The sequence below is a fragment of the Saccopteryx leptura genome, chromosome 3, assembly GCF_036850995.1.
Source record: "Saccopteryx leptura isolate mSacLep1 chromosome 3, mSacLep1_pri_phased_curated, whole genome shotgun sequence".
Lineage (NCBI taxonomy): Eukaryota > Metazoa > Chordata > Mammalia > Chiroptera > Emballonuridae > Saccopteryx > Saccopteryx leptura.
Genome location: NC_089505.1, coordinates 114654420 through 114680087, shown reverse-complemented (window position 1 = coordinate 114680087; position 25668 = coordinate 114654420). Strand labels below are relative to the sequence as shown.

Sequence of the window (25668 nt, the reverse complement as noted above, 5' to 3'; positions counted from 1 at the left end):
TCTGTGTTTGCCGTTGCTACATAGACTATATAACTATCATGAATAAAAATCAAACATATTTGTAGTAGGTGATTTATTTATTTTTTATTTATTTATTTATTTAGAGACACACAGGGCAAAAGATGAGAACCATCAAATTGCTGTTGTGGTACTTTGGTTGTTCACTGATTGCTTTCTTACACATGCCTTTACTGGGGCAGAAGCGGGGGTGTGTGTATGTGCTGTGTTCCAGCTGAGCCAGCGACCTTTGGGCTCAAGCAAGTGAGCATGCGCTTCAGCCAGTGATGTCAGGGTTTCAAACCTGGGTATTCAGCATCACAGGTTGATGCTTTCCCTACTGCACCACCGCCTGGTCTGGCTATAATAGGTGATTTAAAGTCCTTGTCTACTAAGTCCAACATCTGGTGTTCTTAGGGACAGTTTCTATGGGCTGCTTTTTTACCGTGTATGGACTATCATTTTTCTTTATATATTAAGTGGGTATTTTAAATAATATATTGTGGCAACTCTGAAAATCTAATTTCCCCACCTCTTTAGGGTTTGTTATTGTTACTATTTATTTAGTGACTTTCCTGGAATAATTCTGTAAAAGTTTGTATGCTTTGTCATGTATAATCAGTCTGCTTAATGAATATGCTTACATATTCAACACATCCAAATTTATTTAAACGCCTTGAACAAGTAGGTATCTCTGCCTTTCCTAAGAGCTCTTTTTGTGTTGAGGCATGCTTTCAATATTTCAGTAGGCATATTACAACTCTGCTTTGCCCTTCATTTCCTACTTGTACAGAGTCTCAAGGTAAACAAGAGGTGAGAGATTAGGGTCTTCGCAAGTCATTCTTTGGTAGACACAATGTCGTGTATGTGCATGTTACTTTCCAAAGTCTGAGGAACATATCAGAAGTTTTCAAAGTCCTCTATGAATCTCATATCTCATTTTCTTTTCAATCTTTTGGCCAATCTCTTGTTAGCCTGACTAGTAATGCCTCCTCAGATAACTGTCATGTTAATCAATTATCACCGATTGTTTTTCAAAATGTTTTGGGGTTAGAACCTTTGGCAGAGTAAACTCTGAGTCAAATAAAGACAAGTCCTGAGAGTGAAGCTTTTTAGAAAGTTGCCAGGTAGGTCAAATAGTGACATTTACTGGGGACGGTCTTTTGCAGAGTTCTAGAACCATCCTGCTATTTCCTTGGGTGGCTTCTAGGATACTGGTTTTTACAGCTACCATAGTTTCAAAGTGGTTTTCAAGGTGACTATGAAGCTGGGGTGGGGGAAATGGGAAAGTTAAAATGCCACCAAGCGTGCTGTTCTTAATGAAATTCATCTGCTCTTCTTGGATAAAACCTCCTAGGATTATGGTAAGCCATTAGATAATTTCCAGAGTTCTGAAAAAGTTATCTCATCCACTCTGATTTCAAATGCTGACTTGGAACACTTAATTTCCAGCTCAGACCTCTCCCCTAAGTCTCACATTGTATGACTACTGTCTATGGCTCCTTTCCTTTGTGTTATTCATCTTTGTATCCCCAGTGCCCAGTAAAATCTTGCAATGAATACCGGTATATGTTAAATGATTGAAAGGCATGCCTGCACCATTTCTTACAATATAACATGTAAATCTAAAATTATCTAAAAACAAAACTGTCTAATTTTATTTTAAAAATCACCTTAGCTATTGTAAAAAATGAACAGTGGAGATATGAATAAATGAATTAGAAACTTTCGTGGCCTGACCTGTGGTGGCGCAGTGGATAAAGCATTGACCTGGAATGCTGAGGTCACCGGTTCGAAACCCTGGGCTTGCCTGGTCAAGGCACATATGGGAGTTGATGCTTCCAGCTCCTCCCCCATCTCTCTCTCCTCTTTCTCTCTATGTCTCTCTCCCTCTCTCTCTCCTCTCTAAAATGAATAAATAAAATAAAAATTTTAAAAAAATGAAAAAAAAATAAAAGAAACTTTCATAATAATCAGCTAACTAAACAGGCAGCCAACTGGAATAAGAGAAGGTGGATAGAGGAAGTATAACTGTCTTCCTAAGTGACTATTTTCTTTTTTTTTTTTTGTATTTTTCTGAAGCTGGAAACGGGTAAGACAGCAGTCAGACAGACTCCCGCATGCGCCCGACCGGGATCCACCCGGCACGCCCACCAGGGGCGACGCTCTTCCCACCAGGGGGCGATGCTCTGCCCCTCCGGGGCGTCGCTCTGCCGCAACCAGAGCCACTCTAGCGCCTGGGGCAGAGGCCAAGGAGCCATCCCCAGCGCCCGGGCCATCTTTGCTCCAATGGAGCCTTGGCTGCGGGAGGGGAAGAGAGAGACAGAGAGGAAGGGGGGGGTGGAGAAGCAAATGGGCGCTTCTCCTATGTGCCCTGGCTGGGAATCGAACCCGGGTCCCCTGCACACCAGGCCGACGCTCTACCGCTGAGCCAACCGGCCAGGGCCCTAAGTTACTATTTTCATGCTTAGGCTACCTGGAATGTTTTCAATCTAGAATAGTGGTTTTCAATCTAATATAAGTATTTTCCAGATCCATTCTGAGGTATAATGCAAATAATTTGTTCCTAATAATAATTTCTTTTTTTGGTGAGAGGAGGGGAGATAGTGAGGCAGACTCTCGCATGTGCCCCGACTAGGATCTACCTGGCAACACCATTCAGGGGTCGAGGCTCGAATACTGAGCTATTTTGAGTGCCTGAGGCTGATGTGCTCCAATGGAACTATCCTTAGTGCCCAAAGCCACACCTGAGCCAATCAAGCCTCTGCTTGTGGGAGGGGAAGCAGGAGAGAAGCTGGCAAGCAAGAGGAGAAGCAGATGGTCACTTCTCCTGTGTGCCCTGATCAGGAATCAAACCCAGGACATCCATACACAAGGCCAAATATCTATCCACTGAGCTACCAACCAGGGCCCCTAATAATACATTTTAAAAACCAGAACTGGTAAATGTCTTTTCAAAAAGGAATCAAAGTAGATTTAAGGTTATCCATATAATAGATTTCTCTCTCATTTGCATTGTTGAGGAAAAGAAAGTTAGGAAATTATAGTTAGCAAGTCTTCATCTCGCGTTATAACCCTAGGTCTATCTTTGGGAGAATCATCCCTGTTAGGTTTACAGACAGCACCTGGAAAAAGGCTTTTAAAAATCTGTCTTCTTTTAAACTAGCAATACCACAGACCATCAATCACTATGTTGAATAAACACATGGAGGTTTTTCAACGAAATAAATGGTCATTGATGCTTCTAATTAAATCCTATCACTGGCCTGACCTGTGGTGGCACAGTGGATAAAGCATCGACCTGGAAATGCTGAGGTCGCCGGTTCGAAACCCTGGGCTTGCCTGGTCAAGGCACATATGGGAGTTGATGCTTCCTGCTCCTCCCCTCTTCTCTCTCTCCCCCTCTCTCTCTCCTTTCTAAAATGAATAAATAAAAATAAAAAAATCCTATCACTGTGCTTTTACCTAAGAGAAGCCTGACATGTCCTACTGAATTTTTGGAAATGAGTCTGACTAAATCTCCATAATGACCCCTTCAGTGTAATCATTTCAACCAAAATACCCACACATAGCCCATGAAACTGAGACTAGAAGTGAGATCCAGATGCTTCTTCAAAGCAATTTTTAAAAAATTCTGGCCCTGGCTGGGTAGCTCAGTGGATAGTGTCATCCTGGCACTCTGAGGTCACAGTTTTGATCCCCCATCAGAGCACATATAAGAAGCAACCACTAAGTGCACAACTAAATGGAACTAAGTAGAACAATAAGGTGATGCTTCTCTTTCTTTTTCTCTCCTTCGTTCCTCTCTTTCTCAAATCAATGGAAAAATTTAAAAAAAAACCTCACTTTAGGAGATAAAATATTTAAATAGGCAAATCCACAATTTCTTCAGAAAGCTGTTCCTTGAGTATACATCTCATTCCCCATATGATTATAACAAGTAAAATTATTCAGATTTTAATTTTAAATTTAATTATATACTTTATTATTCTTTGTTCCTGATTCATCTTAATCTTGTTTCTTATTTAAAACACACCTGGAATTTCTATATTCTTGTTTACTTTTTCTTCTGCTCTCAAACTGAATTCCCAATGGATCCTGTTTAAATGTATTTGCTCTGTTTATCACTTATACCTAGTAACTGTGTCAATTCCCAAGTGTTAACTGGGGAGTAAATTAAGTCCTGTTTGTCTTTTCCTTTCCCCATCAAGAGAAAAAAAAAGAAGAGCTTCTGCAGCTGTGTCTATTAATCACATTCAACAGTGAGGATGTAGTTCATTCAGGGACCAAGGCTGAAATGGACCCCCCACCTTACCTGTATCAAGAACTCTGCTGACAGCTTTCTTGGTTGTTCATAATAACAGAAGTGCTTCGTGTTTAAAACATCATTATCCTTTATATTATATGTAGAAAATTTAACATTTGTAAGGATTTCCTCTTTGGTAGTGAATAACAAATTATGGGAAACATCCACTTGGGACCCTAGGCCAAGGCCAAGTCTCTAACTTTCATTAAAATCTTTTCGTATGCAAAATTAACAGCAATGTCATCTTGTTCAAGTTTAAATGAAGTATTTACAAATTAGAACTTGAGGATTCTGTGGAGTTCTGAATTTGGGGTTTCAAGCTGACCCTGTCAATTATTCTTAATTGTATGTGTCTGGCTAAATCTTCCCCAACAAAGGTCTCCCATTACACACACCTATTACAGTGATAAAAAAAGCATCACTGGAAAAGAGACTAATTACGATGGTACCAGTGCTGCTTTTAAAATAATTTTATGGGCTCTGGTAGGCTGGCTCAGTGGCCCAGCATATGGATATCCCAGGTTCGATTCCTGGTCAGGGCACACAGGAGAAGCAACCATCTGCTTCCCCACCTCTCCCTTCCCCACTCTCCCTCCCTCTCTCTCACCCTCTCCCATAGCATGGCTCAACTGGGTCAAGCAAGTTGGCCTCAGGTGCTGAGGATGGCTCCAAGGACGTCACATCAGGTACTAAAAAAATGGCGCCGGTTGCAACAGAGCAGCGGCCCTAGATGGGCAGAACATCATCCCCTAGTGGACTTGCCGGGTGGGTCCCAGTCAGGACATATGCAGGAGTTTGTCTCTATGCCTCCCCTCCTCTCACTAAAAAATAAAAATAATAATTTTGTGATGTGTGCCAAATGTTTCTGCATTGATTTATTTTAAAAATTCCAATCATAAAATACACTGCTCACAAAAATTAGGGATCAGGAAACATGCAGATAGTCCAGTACTTTCAGCCTTTTGTATAGTGCATTCTCACAAATGAAATAAAAGTTTTGTATCTGATTTGCATAATCAGACAACTTTCTTTGATTTGTTGTTTGCTTTTCTGGTGTTCTTGTTTAATTTTTAAAAAAAACCAAATGCTTTTTTTTCTTGCTTTTATCATTTTGAAATATCCTCTAATTTTTCTGAGCAGTATATTTAAAATCACACCTATATATAAATATATAAATATGAATGGAATGATATACCATCAAGATGTTTCTTATTAGAACATGGCTCACCAATGCCTACCAACTGAAAATAAGTTGTACAGTGGAAAAAGGGCTGGCCAGGTTGTTAGGAGATCTGTGTTCTAGTTTGGGCTTGGACATTAGCTTAATGCAGGTAGGGCTTTGGGAGCATTACAATCTTGGTCTTAAGTTTCATAATTGATAAAACACAGGTTAGACTAAATGATATTTAATGGTTGTAATACACTGGAAAATCTGATTCCTGTAGAGCAAGATTCAATAAACATTTTTTGTAAAAGACTACACAGAAGATATTTTCAGTTTTGAGGGCATGATCATCTGTTATTCACCTCTGCCATTACAGAGCAAAACGAGTCATAAACAAACAAATGGGTGTGACTATTTCAATAAAACTTTATTTACAAAAACAGGTAGTTGGATCACAGACCATAGTTTGCCAAACCCTTTACGTATTTTTGTACTGTCAGCAAGTCCTATTGTTTCTCCTCTTGCTAATAACTCTAATCTCTTCTCCTCACCTAATGCATACTCTTTCTGTCTAAGCTTCATAAAACATTGTTTCAGCCTGACCAGGTGGTGGCGCAGTGGACAGAGTGTCAGCCTGGGATGCTGAGGACCCAAGTTCAAAACCTTGAGGTTGCAGGCTTGAGTGTCGGATCATAGACATGACCCCACGGTCGCTGGCTTGAGCCCAAGGTGACTTGACTTGAGAAAGGGGTCACTAGCTCACCTGGAGGACCCCCTCATCAAGGCACATATGAGAGGGTAATCAATGAACAACTAAAGTGCCACAAGGAAGAACTGATGCTTCTTACCTCTCTCTCCCCTCCTGTCTGTCTGTCCCTATCTGTTCCTCTCTGTCACACACACACACACACAAAAAGAATAAATAAATAATTGTGTAGAAGGGCATTATTCCAGGTAGAGGAAATATTAAGTATAAAGCTCTAAGGCAGAAATATGTTTGGCTTGTTCAAAAAACAGCATAAACAAGGTGGTTGGAGAGAAGTGATCATTAAATTGTGTAAGATACAGTCAGAAATGGTTACAGAAGTAGTCAGGGGCCAAGTCACATAGAATAAAAAGACTTCTGGATTTATCCTCTTAAAGGTGGAAAGATGTCAAATGGTTATAACCAAGGGAGTGACATAGCCTGACTTAACTAAGAGATTATTCTAGCTACTTTTGTGGAGAATACAATGTAGGGAGTAAGAGTTTTGAAAGCAAGTACACCAATCTGGAGACTTCTGATTTCATATCTGTATCCATAATGCCTAAGGCAGCACTTGGTATATAAAACCCTTAGATATATAACAGCTAAGACAATATTTAATATCCCATATCTTTAATATAATATACCAAACTCAGGTTTGAATCTCAGTATAAGCACTTTAAGCTTTGTAACCATGCACATGTTACTTAATCTGAGCCTCAATTTCCTCAGCAATAAAATGGAGCTGCCAAAGAGTTGTTGTGAGGATTAAATGTAACAATGTATACAAAGCACTTAGCCTACTGCCTAACCCATAGTAAGGTCTCAAAAAAATAGTAGCTGGTTATTCACTACCCATTCCCCTCCTCCAACATTGAGATTATAGTTGGAAGACAAATGATTGCACTCAAAAGGAAGTGCATAAAAGCAAATAGAACCCCCTAATATCAGGGATATCAGGAGCTTAGTTACAGGCATGTTAAGTTTGAGATGCTATTAGCCATACAAGTAAAGATAATAATTAGGTATTTGGATATATCAGTCTGGAGTTCAGAGGAAAGAACTGGGCTGGAAATAAAACATTTGTGATTTTGACTATAGTTGATACTTACCATCATGAGTCTAGATGAGATTACCGAGGGAATAATAATAATAGACAGAAAAGAGAGAACATTCAAAAATAGAGTCCTAGAGTAAAGGCAGAACTGAGAAAGAGCAACAATCAGGTAGACAGAAAACCAAGAGTGTGGTAACCTAGAACTAAATGGAAAAACTGTTAAAAGTTTAAAAGGCATGGTTACGAAGATAGATTTAAAATGAAAAGTGAGAGCAGATTCCAAGATGGCAGCAGAATAGGCTGACGTACAAACTGCCACCTCATGGGAACAAACTGGATTACAAATTAATTTAAGAACAATAATTGTGAAAAACCAACTTTGGACTAAAAGAACAGGACTAAAAACCAAGGAGCACAAAAGAAACCACACTGAGACTGGTAGGAAGTGCGGGGACATGGTGGGGGCTCCCCTGCTCCCAGGAGAGGGATGGTTGAGGGTCCAGAGGGTTTCTCATTTAGGGGAGAGAGACTCTGAGAGGCAGAGGTCCTCAGTCCCAGGACTGGAGCCCCAGCCTAGAAACCCAGAGAGGGTAGAAGACAGCCTGAAAGCATTGAGTGGGAAGAAGAGCAGGATTTCTGTCTGCAGGAAATAGCTGGCAAAGAAATTGCAGCCTTAAAGGGCCAGCGCAGAAAATATCACTCACAGCCACTTGCCTGGGGCTCTGCGGGCAAGGAGGGCTGAGAGGACTGGTCTTACAGGAGGAAAGCAGAGAGATCAAGGCACCAGGACACAAAAAGTGACAGGAAGAATACCTGAGCTGAGTCATTCTCCAGTGCTGAGCTGGCCATAGCTGGGGGGAGGGTTGCTCCCTCTGTCCAGCACAAGCCTAGTGTGGAGCTAGTTGACCCACCTCCAAAAAGATCTCCAGCTCCAATCAGAGCGAAAGGCCCTTAGGAAAGGAGGAAGTAAAGGGGAGGGGCAGTGACTCAGGTTTCCGGGGAGACCTAAGCTACACCTCCGCCTTTTTTTTTTTTTAATATTTTATTTATTGATTTTTAGAGAGAGAGGAGTGAGAAAGAGAGAGAGAGAAGGGGGAGGAGCAGGAAGCATCAGCTCCCATATGTGCCTTGACCAGGCAAGCCCAAGGTTTTGAACCAGCAACCTCAGTGTTTCAGTCAACGCTTTATCCCACTGCGCCACCACATGTCAGGCCACCTCCGCCTTCTGATATGGAGACTGTGCCGTGCCCACGGAGAGTAACTGGGCAGACCACACCTTCTGGTTCTCAGAGGTCACATCCACCGCATTCCTGGATGGAGTTTCAACTGGGGCCAAAGAACAAGATATGCCCACTCCCCCCCCATCCCGTCCTAAACACAGAAGCTCCCTGCTGGGCTCAATAAACAAACCGCAGGAAAATTAAAGACTTTTAAGTGGCTCTACTGATTAAGGAGAATTAAAATCCGAGCAACCAGCAGAGGCTAAGAAATAAAGACCTGGAGGAGGAGCTGCATTCCATATACCAACCTCAGACCCACACCCCAACAAACTTGCAAACCGCACACAGAAAAAATAGAAGACAGAGCAATGTAATCCGTATAAATCAACAAGAGAAATCCCCCAAAAAAGAACTGAATGAGATGGAAGTAACCAAATTACCGGATGTAGAGTTTAAAATAATGATTGGTAGGATGCTTAAGGATCTCAGAGCTACAATGGATGGACTTAATGAGCACCTAAATAAAGAAATTGCAAGCACCAAAAAGGACACTGAAATCATAAAAAAGAATCAATCAGAAATGATAATTACACTATCAGAAATGAAGCTACACTAGAAGGAATCAACAGCAGGCTGGATGAAGCAAAGAATCGAATCAGCAAATTAGAGGACAAGATAAAAACGCAGAAACAGAGCAGCAAAAAGAAAAGAGGCTCAAAAAGTCTGAGGAAACGATAAGAGAACTCGGTGACAATATGAAGAGAAATAACATTCTCATAATAAAGAAAGAACAAGGGATAGAGAACCTGTTTGAAGGATCACAGCTGAAAACTTTCCTAAATTGATGAAGAAAAAAGTCACACAAGTTCAAGAAGCACAGAGAGTTCCATTAAAGAAGAACACAAGGAGGTCAACATCAAGACACATTATAATTAAAATACTACAGTTAAAAGATAAAGAAAAAATACTAAAATCAGCAAGAGAAAAGAAGTCAATTACCTATAAAGGAGCCTCCATAAGGATGACATTCGACTTTTCAACAGAAACACTTGAGGCCAGAAGAGAATGGCAAGAAATATTCAAAGTAATGCAAAACAAGAGCCTACAACCAAGACTTCTTTATCCAGCAAGATTATTGTTTAAAATTGATGGAGAAATAAAAAGCTTCCCAGACAAAAAAAACAAAAACAAAAACAAAAAACTCAAGGAATTCATTACAACCAAACCAGTACTGCAGGAAATATTAAGGGGCTTGTTGTAAAAAGAGCAATGGAAAAAATAAATCAAGAAAAAGAAGATTATAGATTTAAAGAATAAAATGACAATAAACAACTACATTATCAATAATAACCTTAAATGTAAATGGATTAAATGCTCCAATCAAAAGACATAGGGTAGCCTGACCAGGTGATGGCGCAGTGGATAGAGCATCGGACTGGGATGCAGAAGACCCAGGTTCAAGACCCCAGGTCACCAGCTTGAGTGTGGGCTCATCTGGTTTGAGCAAAAGCCCACCAGCTTGAACCCAAGGTGGCTGGTTCCAGCAAGGGGTTACTCAGTCTGCTGAAGGCCCATGGTCAAGGCACATATGAGAAAGCAATCAATGAACAACTAAGGTGTTGCAATGCACAATGAAAAACTAATGATTGATGCTTCTCATCTTTCTCTGTTCCTGTCTGTCTGTCCCTATCCCTCTCTCTGACTCACTCTCTGTCTCTGTAAAAAAAACAAAAACAGGGCCCATACATATGTTGTCTACAAGAGACTCACCTCAGAACTAAAGATACATATAGACTGAGAGTAACGAGATGGAAAAAAATATTTCACACAAACGGAAAGAAAAAAAAGGCTGGAGTAAAAATACTAGTATCTGACAAAATAAACTTACAACAACGGCTATAGTAAGAGATAAAGGTCACTACATAATGATAAAAGGAGCACTGCAACAGGAAGATATAACTATTCTAAATATACATGCGCCTAATATAGGAGCATCTAAATATATAAAACAGATTTTGATGGACAAAAAGGGCGAAATCAACAGCAATACTATATATAATAATAGGGGATTTTAATACCCCACTAATATCAATGGATAGAACCTCCAGAGAGAAAATTAACAAAGAAACAGCGGCCTTAAATGACACACTAGATCAGGGGTCTCAAACTCAACTCAGCATGTGGGCCGCAGAGCAAGATCACAGCCGTTCAGCGGGCCGCACTAGGTCTACAAAAGGCAACTGTTACGCAACACTTTTCTCACTGCAGTTGAAAACAAAAAAAAATCAGTACAACAAGCACAATCGTACATGCAGTTTACTCAGTGTCACAAAACGACCAGAAACTGTAGTTCGCATCACAACTGCTGTTAACTAGGCTAATATCTAGCTAGGATGCTAGAGAAATGAAAAATACAAGTAGGCCCCTAGGCTTACTTAATTTTATCCAAAATATTTTGAACTTCGTGGATTAGTCTGCGGGCCGCACAAAATTGTTTGGCGGGCCGTGAGTTTGAGACCCCTGCACTAGATCAACTGAATTTAATAGGTATCTTCAGAACCTTTCACCCCAAAGCAGCAGAGTATATATTCTTTTCAAGTGCTCACAGTACATTCTCTAGGATAGACCACATTAGGACACAAAACAAATCTTAATAAATTTAAGAAGATTGAAATCATATCAAGGCCCTATTGCAGCATTGTTTACATTAACCAAGATCTGGAAACAGCCCAAGTGTCCATCAGTGGACAAGTGGATTAAAAAGCTGTGGTACATATACACAATGGAATACTACGCAGCCATAAAAAAGGAAATCTTACCCTTTGTGACAACATGGATGGACATGGAATCTATTATGCTAAGCAAAATAAGCCAGGCAGAGAAAGAAAAATATCATATGACCTCACTCATATGAGGAATCCAACGAACAATGTGAACTGAGGAATGGAAGAGGCAGAGAAGGGTATTTAAAGAGTCTAGAGGGAGCCTGAGCAGGCAGTGGCACAGTGGATAGAGCATCAGACTGGGATGCGGAGGACCCAGGTTCGAGACCCCAAGGTTGCCAGTCTGTGTGCGGGCTCATCTGGTATGAGCAAAGTTCACCAGCTTTGTACCCAAAGTCACTGGCTTGAGCAAGGGGTTACTCGGTCTGCTGTAACTTCATGGTCAAGGCACATATGAGAAAGCAATCAATGAACAACTAAGGTGTTGCAACGAAAAACTAATAATTGATGCTTCTCATCTCTCTCCATTCCTGTCTGTCCCTATCTATCCCTCTCTCTGACTCTGTTAAAAAAGGAAGAAAAAGAAAAAAAGAGTTCAGGGGGAAAGGGGATGAGAGGAGGGGATCAACAAAAGGAAAGACATTAGGGAAAGTATATACACATAACACAGAAAGATAGAGGCCAGGATAGTAAATCATGGAGGGAAGGGGGAAAGGCGGAGGGGGAAAGGGGCAAAGAGGGTATCAAGGAGAACACGGGTTGGGGAGATATATTCAGGGGAACACTTGTAACTATGAAACAGAACAAATTAAATTAATAAAAAATAATTTATAAAAGATGAAAAGTCAACTCTTCACTGGACTTAGTAGTGTGGCAGACTGGCAGGGGTGAATGCCATATTAGAATGTGTTCAAGGAGAAAAATGTTAAACAGTAAATTTAGACAATTAGTTCAAGAAATCACCCTGAAAGGCCAGGAGAGAAATGGGGTGGTAGCTGGAAGAGGAAGTATGATCTCAGTATTTCTTTTTTAAAGATGGAAAAAAGAACAACATAAATCCTGGTGCAGTTACAGCAGAGGTTCAAACTGAGTATGCAGTTGAGAAAAGGGGAACTGCTATAGCATCACGCTTGAGAGAGAACAGCAGATGGGATCTGATACAGACAAGGGAACTGACCTAAGCTGGGAGAACAGACATGGTTTATTATCTATCTTTAGTAACAGAACATCTGTATATGTGCACAGATGCAGGCAGGTGAATAGATGTCATGGAAGGAGCTTATGGAAATTATCTTACAACTGTCTCAATTCCCTCCGAGAAAAAGGGAGAAAGCTCATAAATAGAGTGACATGGGACACAAATTGTAGTATAGGTTTGAAGAGAAAGAAAATGCATGAGAGTAATCTAACAGAGTGAGAGAATGAATGGGCTAAAAAAATAGTGTGTGATTTCAAGTAAAATTAGTTGGCACGTGTTTCTCCACACAAGTTTGGCACCATTGCTGCAGGTTAAGACACAAGAGTTGGCGGAAATTGAGGGATAATTAGGATAATGGTTAGTCAAATAAGTTCAATTAAGGGAGAGTCCAGCAGAGGAACTGAGGGGTGTATGTTAGGGAGTGATAACAATGACTGACTATGGAAAAGTGAGGAGGGAAGTGAAAACATGTTCAGGATGAGAAAGAGTGAAAAGGTGACAGGATTTATAGATTGCTGGTCCTGGTGGAGTCTTTATATTAAAGGGTGTAAAGTGGAAAGATAGACTTGCATTTGAATAGTAGAATATAGTTAAAACTGTCATAAAAGATGAAGAATTACTACAGCATAGATCCAAATCCCTACGGTTTCTACATTTAGTAAGATTAAAGTTCAGTGTAGAGGTAAAATTAGAATCCATGTCAGACCTGAATGGCAAGCAAGAGAAGGTAGGTGATGAATTACAGCCTAGGAATTCCTTATTTTTTCTCTGTATAATGTATCACAAAATATTCTAGACTGACCAGGCGATGGCACAGTGGATACAATGTCGGCCTAGAACACTGAGGACCCAGATTCAAACCCCAAGGTTGTCGGCTCATCCATCTTGATCACAGGCTCACCAGCTTGAGCGTGGAGTCACTGGCTTGAGTGTGGGATCATAGACATGATCCCATGGTCACTGGCTTGAAGCCCAAGTTCACTGGCTTGAGCAAGGGGTCATGGGCTCAGCTGGGGCCTCCCACCGTCAAGACCCATATGAGAAAGCAATCAGTGAACAACAACTAAGGCGCCACAACAAAGAATTGATGTTTCTCATCTCTCCCCCTTCCTGTCTGTTTGTCCCTCCTTCTACCTCTCGTTAAAAAAAAATATTAAAGAAAACTAATTTTAACTTTTCTAAGAAAAACAATGATTCAGGTTTTTAAAAAAGAACACACTCTGACTGATAAAACAGTTTAAAAAATATTCAATCAGTTTATTATTTTCCATGGTATCCAGTTTGTCTACTTAGTCATTGTTCAAAATTTATTCATGTGTTCTAAAGTCCTACATTTCTCTGCTTACAGTTCAATGTATTAAGTAATTTAAGCTAAAGATAAGTGCCATTCTCTTTAGTTTATCCCTTGATACCAGTATTAATTTCTGCATTTCCCAAACATAGAAAAACCATTACTTTATGAAAAAACAATTTTCACATTTAAAGATTTCAAAACAAACCATTACCCAAGCACAAAAATACACTGCACATTCTTTAATTATCTACTTTTCACATCTACCTACAACGAGACTTTAAAGTCAGTCTGTTGAACAGTTAAATATACAATTAAAACAGTACTTTTCAATGCCTGGAGGAAAAAAAGTCTTGGTTTTCATCTTGCCATGCAACATTTATCAAATTCTACTAAAACTTATAGCAAATGTGAATGACAACAGCAGTTATTTGCATTACTCACCTCCTTAATAGCATCTTCATTAGGGAGAACGGAACATAAACATGTGATATAGGCTTGCTGAAAAGATGACACATTTGAAATCTCTTTAGATTCTGCACATAGTTTTGATAAAGCAGTAGCCTGGGGGACGCAGTTAGATTTCAACAAATGTTTTATTCGCATTTGCAGAAAGAATGGTCCTTCTTCTGCAATCAATTTATTAACTAGGAAAAAAAAAGAAAATATAAAAGTTTGATAACATACCATATAACATGCCAGGGTTGTTAAGATGAAGTTAATATCATTTGATGTCGTGTGTTTTTAGTGAATAAAAAAGTTGCTATAACTGGGAAGTTCAATCTGGTCTCATTACTCATCTAATAGAGCAGAGAGCAAAATAAAATAATTTTGCTAATGCTTCCCACATTACCTAGTAGTTTTATTTGGAACACCAAACACTTTAATAAAGCTACTAACATTTCAGCAAATTGCTTGACCTCCTTCCTCATTTTATCGGGACAGTAAGAAGTAGTGAAATGAACTACAAGCATAAGTGCAAGAAAAAGAAGTAACATGTCATATTAACAACTGCAACTTACACTTATGAGGTACCAAGCTTTAAGCTGAGTGTTTTTATATACCTCTCACTTATTCCTCACACCACCACCAAGGCAAGTATTATCATCCCCAGTATAAAGTTAGAAAAATTAACATTCAGAGAAATTAGGTAACTTGCCAAAAATTCCAAAGCCGGTGGTGCTCTTTCCTCTAAACCAGGCATTTCTCAAAGTGTGTTCCACCGACCAAAAGACCTGAGAGATAGTCCTAGAAAAAAAAAGGATTCCTTGGTCAAATCTCTGAACAGTCCTGCAATAAATAAAACTGTCCACTTTTATTTAGTCCAATGTTTCCCAAACTGATTTGACCAGAGAACCCTTTTACACATATTATTAGTGCAATGTAAAATACATATTCCTGGTTTAGTACACACTTTGGAAAATGCTGCAGAGCAGTACTGAATATTTAGCACCTGAGCACTGATTTGCACCGTCTTCTGGACAAGCCCTCAATTTCTGAACAGTGTGTGTGGCAAGTGTGTAGCATCAATTTACATACTTTTATTTGAAGAACATAAGTGGGAATGTTGCATGTCAAGATGTGGTCAACAGGCAAACTGCTTTAAGTGGCTTATCTAAAATAGTGTTCCTCAAACCTCAACGTGCCTTCTGAATTACCTGGGGAATCTTATTAAAATGCAGATTCCAATTCAGGAGGTCTGGGATGGGACCTGAGATTCTGCTTTTCTAACAAGCCTCTCAAGTGATACCCATACTGCTATGTCCATAGGCCACATATGAAGTAGAAATCATTAAGATAAAATAAACCAGGGAGGGGGGAGGGGAAAAGATAAACTGCAGGCCCAATCTTAACCATATATCAGAATCAACTGTAGGTTTTTAAAAATTCCTTTTTAAGGTAATACCATATATACACAACACAAAACTCATAAGCCATACAAAAGGTGGTGTTTAAAAACTGTCTTCCTCTACCCTGACTCCATCCCCTAGTCTCCCTCCCCAAGAAACAACAACTGTTTCCAATTTCTTGTTTATACTTCAAAATATTCTGAGTATGGCCTGACCAGGCAGTGGTGCAGAGGATAAAGCGTCGGACTGGGACACAGAGGACCCAGGTTCGAGACCCCGAGGTTGCCAGCTTGAGTGCAGGCTCATCTGGTTTGAGCAAGGCTCACCAGCTAAAGCTGAAGGTCACTGGGCTGCTGTAATCCCTGGTCAAGGCACATATGAGAAAGCAATCAATGAACAACTAAGGTGCTGCAACAAAGAATTGATGCTTCTCATTTCTTTCCTTTCCTGTCTGTCCCTATCTCTGACTCTCTGTCACAAAAATAATTAAATAAATAAATTCTGAGTATGGAAAACATTTTTTTCCCCACTTAATATATCATATACATCATTCTATCATCATTGTACATTTAGAGCTACCACAATACTTTTAACAACTGAATAGCATTCCACAGTGTGGATGTACTGTCATTGATTTAACCAATCCCCTACTGATATGTGCAACTTGTTTCCAATCTTTAGCAATCCTCAATGATGCTACAATTTATAGCCTGTACATAGGCCATTCCATACATGCCTGACTATATCTATGGAAAAAACTGCTAGGAGAACTGCTGCCAAACTGATCTACAGAGGTTGTACCCATTTATACTCCCACACTTATAGGTGGAAGGTGCCTACTTCCTGTGGCACTTCAAAAAGGTCTGGATGCAGTGCTTCAACTTTGGAGATTTTAATTTAGCAAGTGGAGGCTGGACCTCAGGAGTGGATGTGTGTTTTGGTTTCAAATTCCACAGATATCTAATATGTAGTCAAGGTCAAAAAGCATGGACAGAAAACGAATCATTTTCATTTAAACTTTTCCAATTTAGTACCACAGGCCCTAAATTCCACAAAAGAACTTGTAATCATACCTCCCACTCAAATAGCTCCTCATTCCTAACTTCTGTTTTCAGTAATGATATTCTCTCAATCAGACAGAAATGAAATCCTGGCATTATTCTTCCTTGCCAGCTCTTTTCCTCAAGGAAATCGACTTAGTTGTTGTACCCTAGCAATCCTTTTTAAAATTCTCTCCAATCTACATGGTTCCTCCATATTATTTCCTGCCACATCTTTCAGGCCTATATCCTACTGTACTCGATTTATCTACCCTACCAAGTTGTAAACATTTTCACAAATCCCACACCTGAGAACAGGCATGTTATCTACACAAACCACCCCCTTCTAATTTTCCACATTTACTTTGTTCACACTTATATTTCTCTTTAAGTACAGTAATAAAGGCTTACAATATACAACTGTTAAGATCTCAGGTTTTGGCCTGACCAGGCGGTGGTGCAGTGGATAGAGCATCGGACTGGGATGTGGAGAACCCAGGTTTGAGACCCTGAGGTCGCCAGCTTGAGCGCAGGCTCATCTGGCTTGAGCAGAAAGCTCACCAGCTTGGACCCAAGGTTGCTGGCTCAAGCAAGGGGTTACTCAGTCTGCTGACGGCCCATGGTCAAGGCACATATGAGAAAGCAATCAATGAACAACTAAGGTGTCGCAACGAAAAACTGATGATTGATGCTTCTCATCTCTCAGTTCCTGTCTGTCTGTCCCTATCTATCTCTCTCTCTCTCTGTCCCTGTAAAAAAAAAAAAAACCTCAGGTTTTGGAATCACTGATCTGAGGCTGAATCATGACTCTGAGACATACTAGCTGTGTGAATGGAGGCCAAATTAATTGACTTCTCTGAGCCTCAGGTTTCTTCATCTGTTAAATGGTCAGTAATATCCACCTCACAAAGATGAAAGAATCATAAATGAAATACTAGTACGGCAGATAAGACTTAGCACAGAGCAGGCACAGAGTAAATGCTTAATACTAGTTGCTTTTTGTCTCTGATACACCTCTTATTACACTATCAAAAATTTGTGAATACCATGTATTGTTAACTTTTATATTCCCTACAGCACTAAACACAATGCCTTGAGACATGTTTAATAACACCATGTATTTAGCATCTGGATGGTTATCATTCCTCATTCAAAAACCTTTCATCTCCTCACCTAGGCTCACAGTCTGCCCTCACAATTTTAACTCTTGTGGCCTTGGGCATGAATAAAATCTCACCTGTTTTATGGATTAATGAAATATGGAAAGCATTAATACAGTGCCCATCACATAACAAGCACTCTATAAATCACAGCTATTATTTCTATGAGGTAAAACTATTTTACTCAATATATTACAACCACAGTTAAACTACTATATCAGGTTTAAAACAGATCAATCTTGCATTTTAAAAATCATTTTAGCCCTGGCTGGTTGGTTCAGTGGTAGAGAGTCGGCCTGGCGTGTGGGAGTCCCGGGTTCGATTCCTGGCCAGAGCACACAGGAGAAGCGCCCATCTGCTTCTCCACCCCTCCCCCTCTCCTTCCTTTCTCTCTCTTCCCCTCCCGCAGCCAAGGCTCCACTGGAGCAAAGTTGGCCCGGGCACTGAGGATGGCTCTGTGGCCTCTGCCTCAGGTGCTAGAATGGCTCTGGTTGCAGCAGAGCAATGCCCCAGATGGGCAGAGCATCGCCCCCTGGTGGGCATGCTGGGTGGATCCCGGTTGGACGCATGCGGGAGTCTGTCTGACTGCCTCCCCTTTTCCAGCTTCGGAAAAATTTTTTTTTAATTAAAAAAAAAAAATCATTTTAATTTGTTAAAATCAACCTTTAACTTTATTTTGTAAAAGTAAATCCATTCATACACTTTATGCTTTTTTTTTTTTTTTTACAGGGACAGAGAGAGTCATAGAGAGGGATGGATAGGGACAGACAAACAGACAGGAACAGAGAGAGATGAGAAGCATCAATCATTAGTTTTTCGTTGCAACGCCTTAGTTGTTCAATGATTGCTTTCTCATATGTGCCTTGACCGCGGGCCTTCAGCAGACTGAGTAACCCCTTGCTTGAGCCAGCGACCTTGGGTCCAAGCTGGCAAGCTTTTTGCTCAAGCCAGATGAGCCCGCGCTCAAACTAGCAACCTCGGGGTCTCGAACCTGGGTCCTCCGCATCCCAGTCTGATGCTCTACCCACTGCGTCACCACCTGGTCAGGCTCATTCATACACTTTAATATTGAAAGTGGATACGTACTGAGAGTCTCACTCCCAATTGTGATCCTTTTTTTTTACCCCCAAACATTTTAATACAAAAATTTTTAATCATATATCCATCTAGATTCAATGACTGAACTGGTTATGGCATATTTCTTTACCTAGTTTTTCTTTTTTCTGAACCATTTAAAAGTAAGCTGCAAACATCATGAGCTTACCTTTTACCTAATTCATCATGTAAAAAAATAACATATAGGGTCCAGTTAAAAAACAACTTTTTTTTCCCCAATGAGGAATGACTATTTTTATTTTTACTGCAGACTCAGGTGGCACATGACAATTAATAAAATAGTAAGGGGCCCTGGCCGGTTGGCTCAGTGGTAGAGCGTCAGCCTGCCATGCGGGGGACCCGGGTTCGATTCCCGGCCAGGGCACATAGGAGAAGCGCCCATTTGCTTCTCCACCCCCCACCCCCTCCTTCCTCTCTGTCTCTCTCTTCCCCTCCCGCAGCCAAGGCTCCATTGGAGCAAAGATGGCCCGGGCACTGGAGATGGCTCTTTGGCCTCTGCCCCAGGCGCTAGAGTGGCTCTGGTCGCGGCAGAGCTTCGCCCCTGGTGGGCGTGCCGGGTGGATCCCGGTCGGGCGCATGCGGGAGTCTGTCTGACTGTCTCTCCCCGTTTCCAGCTTCCAGAAAGAAAGAAAGAAAAATAAATAAATAATAAAATAAAATAGTAAGGGATGGGGGGGGGGGGGGCGACAAAAATTAAACCACCAGAGGGAAGTAAGAGCTGGGTGGTTCCTTCTCTGCTTGAGTCAGGAAAAAGAGTTGGTGCCTCTCCACAACAAGGATGGACCTGTCCTTCATTCAACTGTTGGTAGAGGGGAGAGAAGAAAGTAGAAGGCTATTGCTTTGGCACGCCTGAGTTTCAAGGAAAAGGAGGAACAGCCTGTGCTTTGATGTCATAAATTATAGGGTACAAGATAGTTGGAAACCTGGCAGATACAGGATGGCAGTAACTGGGTGACCTTGAGTTGGAATCACTTCAGTTCAGTGGTGGGAGGGTCCCCCTTACTGATGGGGTTTGAGGTCTCTGGGGCTACCCAACTTCTAGCTGCTGCCATCATCACTGACAGGAGAGGTAGTTTTGTGGATGTTGGGCCTCAGGCTGGGAACCTTCTGTGGGGTTTGGCTGGACTTGTTCTTACCATTTCCACCTTCTGTGGTAGGCTGCTGGGGTGGCTAGGCCTTCAGTAGCTGGGCTGGAATCTAGGTTGGAGAAACCCCTTCATTTCCCTGCTGATCATGCAGGCAGAATTGTCAACAACTGGTACTTAGTACTTAAACTTTGGGGGAGGACAATCAAGTTTTTGGGGGGAGGCAGAATTCAAGAATTCAAGGAAGAAATAATAAAAATCTTAAAAGTTTTTTTTTTAATTCAAAAAACTAAACTGAAAAGCATTTACTGAGTTCCTTGGAGGTTTAAAAATGCAATTTTTATGCTTCTGATTACTATGTTACTGACCAGAAGACAATCAATGAGATGATAGTCACTGCTTTCCAATAGTCAAATGTCAGTACTAGCCTGCAAGGGCAATTGAGCTGTAAAGTTAGGTTTCTAACCTTTTGACCTGAAATTAGGGTACGGGTCAACTGAGAAAGCAGGCAGGTCACAGGCTGCCCACCACTTATATTGTGGTTCTCAGACTAATTTCTTAAGGTATGTAGGTATCTTTTATTTTTCTCAGTGTAACTGATAGGCAGAATCATCAGAGGAAAAGGACCAAGAGAAAACCTAAGTACCCTGACTGATAATCTCCTCACTATGCAGAAAAACCCAAATAACATCTATATAGCAGGTTGTCAAATTTGGTAAATGAATAGAAACTGGGATATTTTAAGGCACTAACATTCAAATGACCCGTACTAAGACCTAAATTAACTATATTTCAGAAGTGTAAATAAAAATTGTTCTGAAACTCATTTTTATTCCAGAAACATACTTAACAGAATGTGATCCTTTAAATTTTCCATTAACTTACAAATGATATCACAACATGAGAAACCTGTGTGTGTCTAAAATGCTCAAGCTACTTAAATACAAAAATTTTCTGGTCTTAAACTGACAATACTGCAAATAAAAATGCATATATCTAAAAATATTAAATTCCAGTAATTCTCAAGTTTAAAATAAAATAGAAATTTTTTTCATGGTCCTCAGCTATAATAACCAGTGAACAAAATATGAGCAAGGCTCTATCTACTATACACCAAAGTCTAAAAGCTGGTAATCATTTTTATCACAGAACTTTGTGTGAATACTGTTATTCAAAGCAACACTTTTAAATAAGTGCAAAAGGATACTTAAAACACTACCTAAAAAATGAAAGAATCCTTAGGAAAAACATGAAATATTAATGGTTAGTTTTAACTATTCCAGGGGGAACAGAATGACTGGGGATATAAAGATAAAACACACAAAATTTTAACCCATTACTGTATTTCCCCATGTAAAAGGTGCTCCCATGTATAAGATGCACCTTAATTTTAGGGCCTGAAATTTAAAAACAGGAAAAAAAATGTTATTACATAAAGTTATTGAGCTCAAGTTTTATTCATTATAAAATTCATATAACTCCTCATCACTGTCAAAACTCCCATCCATTAGCTTGCCCTCATCTGTGTCTGATGACGAGTCACTATCTTCATATACTGTCTCGTCCTCAGTTCCATCTATGGCATTTGAAATGCCACACTTCTTAAATGACTTGACAATGATCTCAATCTTGATATTAACCCAAGATCTTTTCACCCAGGTACAAAACTTGTCCTATAGTTGGTTTCTTTACTTTTCCTGCTGGTGTCAAATTGTCCCCAGAAGACTTCATCCATTGGATCCATTTGGCTCTCATGACAGCTTTGAAGGGTTTGCTAATATTGACATCAAGTGGTTGGAGCTGGAATGTCAAGCCTCCAAGTATGACAGTAAATTTTGTTTTTTGCTCTGCAGCAATCTTCTTTGTGTTTTTTGTTATGTGTGCCCTGAACTGATCAAGCACCAATAGGGCAGGTTTGCATAAGAGCCCACCTGGTCTCCTTCTCCAAACTTTCTCAAACCAGATCTTCATTCCATCCTGATCCATCCAACCCTTGTCATGAACATGGACAGTCAGTCCTTGAGGAATGTCTTCTTTTGGCACTGTTCTGCGTTTGAAAATCAGCATAGGAAGCAGCTTGGTTCTGACAGCACAACAAGCTAGAACATCTGTATAATGGCTCTTTTCATGTCCACTTGTTCACAGTTACAGTTTTCACTCCCTTCTTATCAATAGTTCTGTTACTTTAGACATCAAATTGAAGGGGAACTTCATCCATATTTGCAATCTGTCCCAACTCAAACTGATATGTCTTCCGACATTGAATGACAAAAGGATGAAATACAAGAACCGTCTGCTCATAGCTTTCAGGCATCTTTTGGGTAAGTCTCATGCATGTACACACGCTTAGTCCATTCCGTTTCATGAACCTGAAGCACCTGAATTGTGTCCTCTTTTAAAATCAGGAACTTCTTTTTCATCAGCAATTGTTCTTGCCTCATGCTGAACCATCTTTGTGGACCCAGGAATTCCAACTGCCCTTTGCTTTTCAATTCATATCTTCAGTTTCCTCTCTAAATCAGGCCATTTTGCTGACTTGCCTCTGCTGTGGTGTTTTCAGTAGGGTTTCTTCTTCCCGTAGCCAGTGTTGGATTGATTTCTCAGTTGGAGGAGGACCAAACTTACGTTCAACAGTACAATTTCCATTCATTTTTGCAAACTGGATCGCTTTTAACTTGAATTCAGCACTGTACAAAAATCTTTTCTGAGCCATTTCTGGGCAGAATGTGGCAAAGCATAACCTACCGTAATATACCAGTAACAAGTCCGAAACAATGAATGCAAAGACAAAAAGCGAGAAATGCAAGTAAAAAAATCTACAACCACTGTATAAGACGCCCAGTATTTAGACCCCAAATTTTTCGACAAAGGGTGTGTCTTATATATGGGGAAATACGGTAATTTTAATTTTAAACTAAGTCTTCCTTCAATATAGTCAAGTAAGTTTTAAGGCTTACCTTCTTCTGTTTCTACTGGCTGTTGAGACAAAATTTTAAGAAGAACTGGATTTTTCCACACCCCTTCCTTGGTAACATGAACCAATATTTGTAGGTTATTATTTCCAAATTCCAATAATGCATCATGTGACTCCTAAAACAAAAAGACACATCCAGAAAACAGGTGAACAAGCAATATAGACAGTAATATTGCCTTTTAAATATATCTGAATGTCTATGAACGGACCTTTATCTTGGGGGAAAAACTATCCTTAAAGTTTTGTGGCCTGACCTGTGGTGGCAGAGTGGATAAAGCGTCAACCTGGAAATGCTAAGGTTGCTGGTTCAAAACCCTGGGCTTGCCTGGTCAAGGCACATACGGGAGTTGATGCTTCCTGCTCCTCCCCCCTTCTCTCTCCCCTCTCTATAATGAATAAATAAAATCTTAAAAAAAAAAAAGCTTTGTGAAATTCTGGTGCTGCTCTTTTTAAATGAAACTAGGGTGTTTTCACCAAGTAAAAGGGTACCTTTAAAACATCTTTCCTGAATTCCCTTTAAGTAAAATTATCACAATTCAATTTACATCCCTACATTACAAATTATTGTACAGCCAATGGTACAGCTCTCCTTTCAAGGATTCTGTAGTAGTCACAAAAACAACCTATTCCTTTGAATAGAAGTATTACTTAATGACACCAATTGTTATATACTTTTTTTAAATTATTCTATCAAATGATAGTTCTATATAAAATATCATGGAAAGTCTAAGTTATCCTCTATCTTTATATTTCTTCAGAAAACAAACAAACGGCCTGACCAGGCAGTGGCACAATGGATAGAACACTGAACAGGGACATGCAGAACCAGGTTCAAAACCCCGAGGTCACTGGCTTGAGCACAAGCTCATCCGGCTTGAGCGTGGAGTCGCTGGCTTGAGCATGGGATCATAGACATGACCCCATGGTCACTGGCTTGAAGCCCAAGGTCACTGGCTTGAGCAAGAGGTCACTCGCTCTGCTGTAGTCCCCCAGTCAAGGCACATATGAGAAAGCAATCGATGAAAACTAAGGAGACTAAGGAGCCACAATGAAGAATTGATGCTTCTCCTCTCTCTCTCTCTTCCTGTCTGTCCCTCTCTCTGTCTCTCTGACACACACACACTATAACTGCCAAATGTTTGTTCTTTAAAATACTTATATACACAAAGAGTGGGGGGAAAAGGGTCAGAAATTTAACTTGCCATAAATGATTAAGTATACATCTCATCATCTTCTCTTACTAGTGAGAATTATTGTTGTTCCCATATTTTAAATATTTAACTTGTTTTCCCTTATTTTAGACTGCTGAAATTCTCAAGGAACACAAGCTTCTATTTATAGCAAGATATTCCTTTGAAAAATTAAAGTTTAAAAATTTCACAAACAGCCTGACCAGGCAGTGATGTAGTGGATAGAGCGATGGACTGGGAAACAGAGGACCCAGGTTTGAAACCCAAGGTCTACGGTTTGAACGTGGGCTCACCAGCTTGTGCTCACCAGCTTGCACGTGGGGTCACTGGCTTGAGCATGGGATCACAGACATGACCCCATGGTTGCTGGCTTGAGCCCAAAGGTCACTGGCTTGAGCAAGGGGTCACTCGGTCTGCTGTAGCCCCCTGGTCAAGGCACATATGAAAAAGCAATCAATGAACTGAAGTGCCGCAAAGAAGAACTGATAATTCTCATCTGACCAGGCAGTGGCACAGTGGATAGAGTGTCAGACTGGGACGCTGAGGACACAGGTTTGAAACCCTGAAGTCACCGGCTTGAGCGTGAGATCACAGACATGACCCCATGGTTGCTGGCCTGAGCAAGGGGTCACTGGCTCAGCTTTAGGATCCCCTACCCCGTCAAGGCACATATGAGAAGGTATCAACAAACAACTAAAGTGAAGCAACTACAAGTTGATACTTCTCATCTCTCTCCTCCCCCTCTTTCTCACTTCCTATCTCCCTCTCAAAAAATAAATAAATATATATATATATATATAAAGAGATAAGAACTTAACTCAGATGGGGGATAAAAAGAAATTTTTTATTCAGGCTAGCTATCTAAGAGAAAAATAATGAAACATTAAGAACATTGTCTCTGCAAATGATACTAATAAAAAATAATAACAGACCTAAAAAGAATAAGTAGATTTGCCCTTCTAGAATGTCGTATGCCAGGACAAAACTACTGACACGCCTTGAAACAGAGTAACAAAATCAATGCACTATGCATGAAAGATTACTTTAGCAGCTGTATGATTATGTGAGAAATCAGTACCACAGTACAGGGATAAAAATAGTCCAAGAACATGACAAAGAAACTTCTTCCCAAAGAAAAAAGATTAACATTATTTTATTTAGGGTTATATATCCCAGAAAGGAAATTTCCAGACCCTAATGAGGTGTTTCTGTTAATACGCAAATCTTAACTTGTGCCTACATGAACAAGTCCAAGCTAGTATGGAGTCTGGGTCTTTAAGGAAACAGTTAAGAAACCTCTGGGGCCTGACCAGGCAGTGATGCAGTGGATAGAATGTCGGACTGGGATGCAGAGGACCCAGGTTCGAGACCCCGAGGTCGCCAGCTTGAGCACGGACTCATCTGGTTTGAGCAAAAGCCCACCAGCTTGAACCCAAGGTTGCTGGCTCCAGCAAGGGGTTACTCGGTCTGCTGAAGGCCCGCGGTCAAGGCACATATGAGAAAGCAATCAATGAACAACTAGGGTGTTGCAACGAAAAACTGATGATTGAT

The 25668-nt window shown here is 40.4% G+C and overlaps 1 protein-coding gene and 1 non-coding gene across 6 annotated transcripts in view; one reads left to right on the top strand and one right to left on the bottom strand.

Moving 5' to 3' along the window:
* RLF (RLF zinc finger) overlaps positions 1–25668 on the bottom strand; it is a 91546-nt gene that overhangs the window by 28344 nt on the left and 37534 nt on the right. For all 5 annotated transcript variants that reach the window (XR_010750237.1, XR_010750236.1, XM_066375953.1 and 2 more), the window contains exons 4-5: positions 22911–23043; positions 14147–14349 (exon numbers count right to left, since the gene is read on the bottom strand). Coding sequence is in view for 3 of the 5 variants with exons in the window: in XM_066375953.1 (XP_066232050.1) it covers positions 14147–14349; positions 22911–23043 (336 nt within the window). In the remaining 2 variants the exon portion in view is untranslated. The remainder of the gene's footprint in view (positions 1–14146; positions 14350–22910; positions 23044–25668) is intronic.
* Positions 19157–19232, top strand: TRNAG-GCC (transfer RNA glycine (anticodon GCC)). Its single transcript has one exon. It is a non-coding gene; the product is annotated as a tRNA-Gly (tRNA).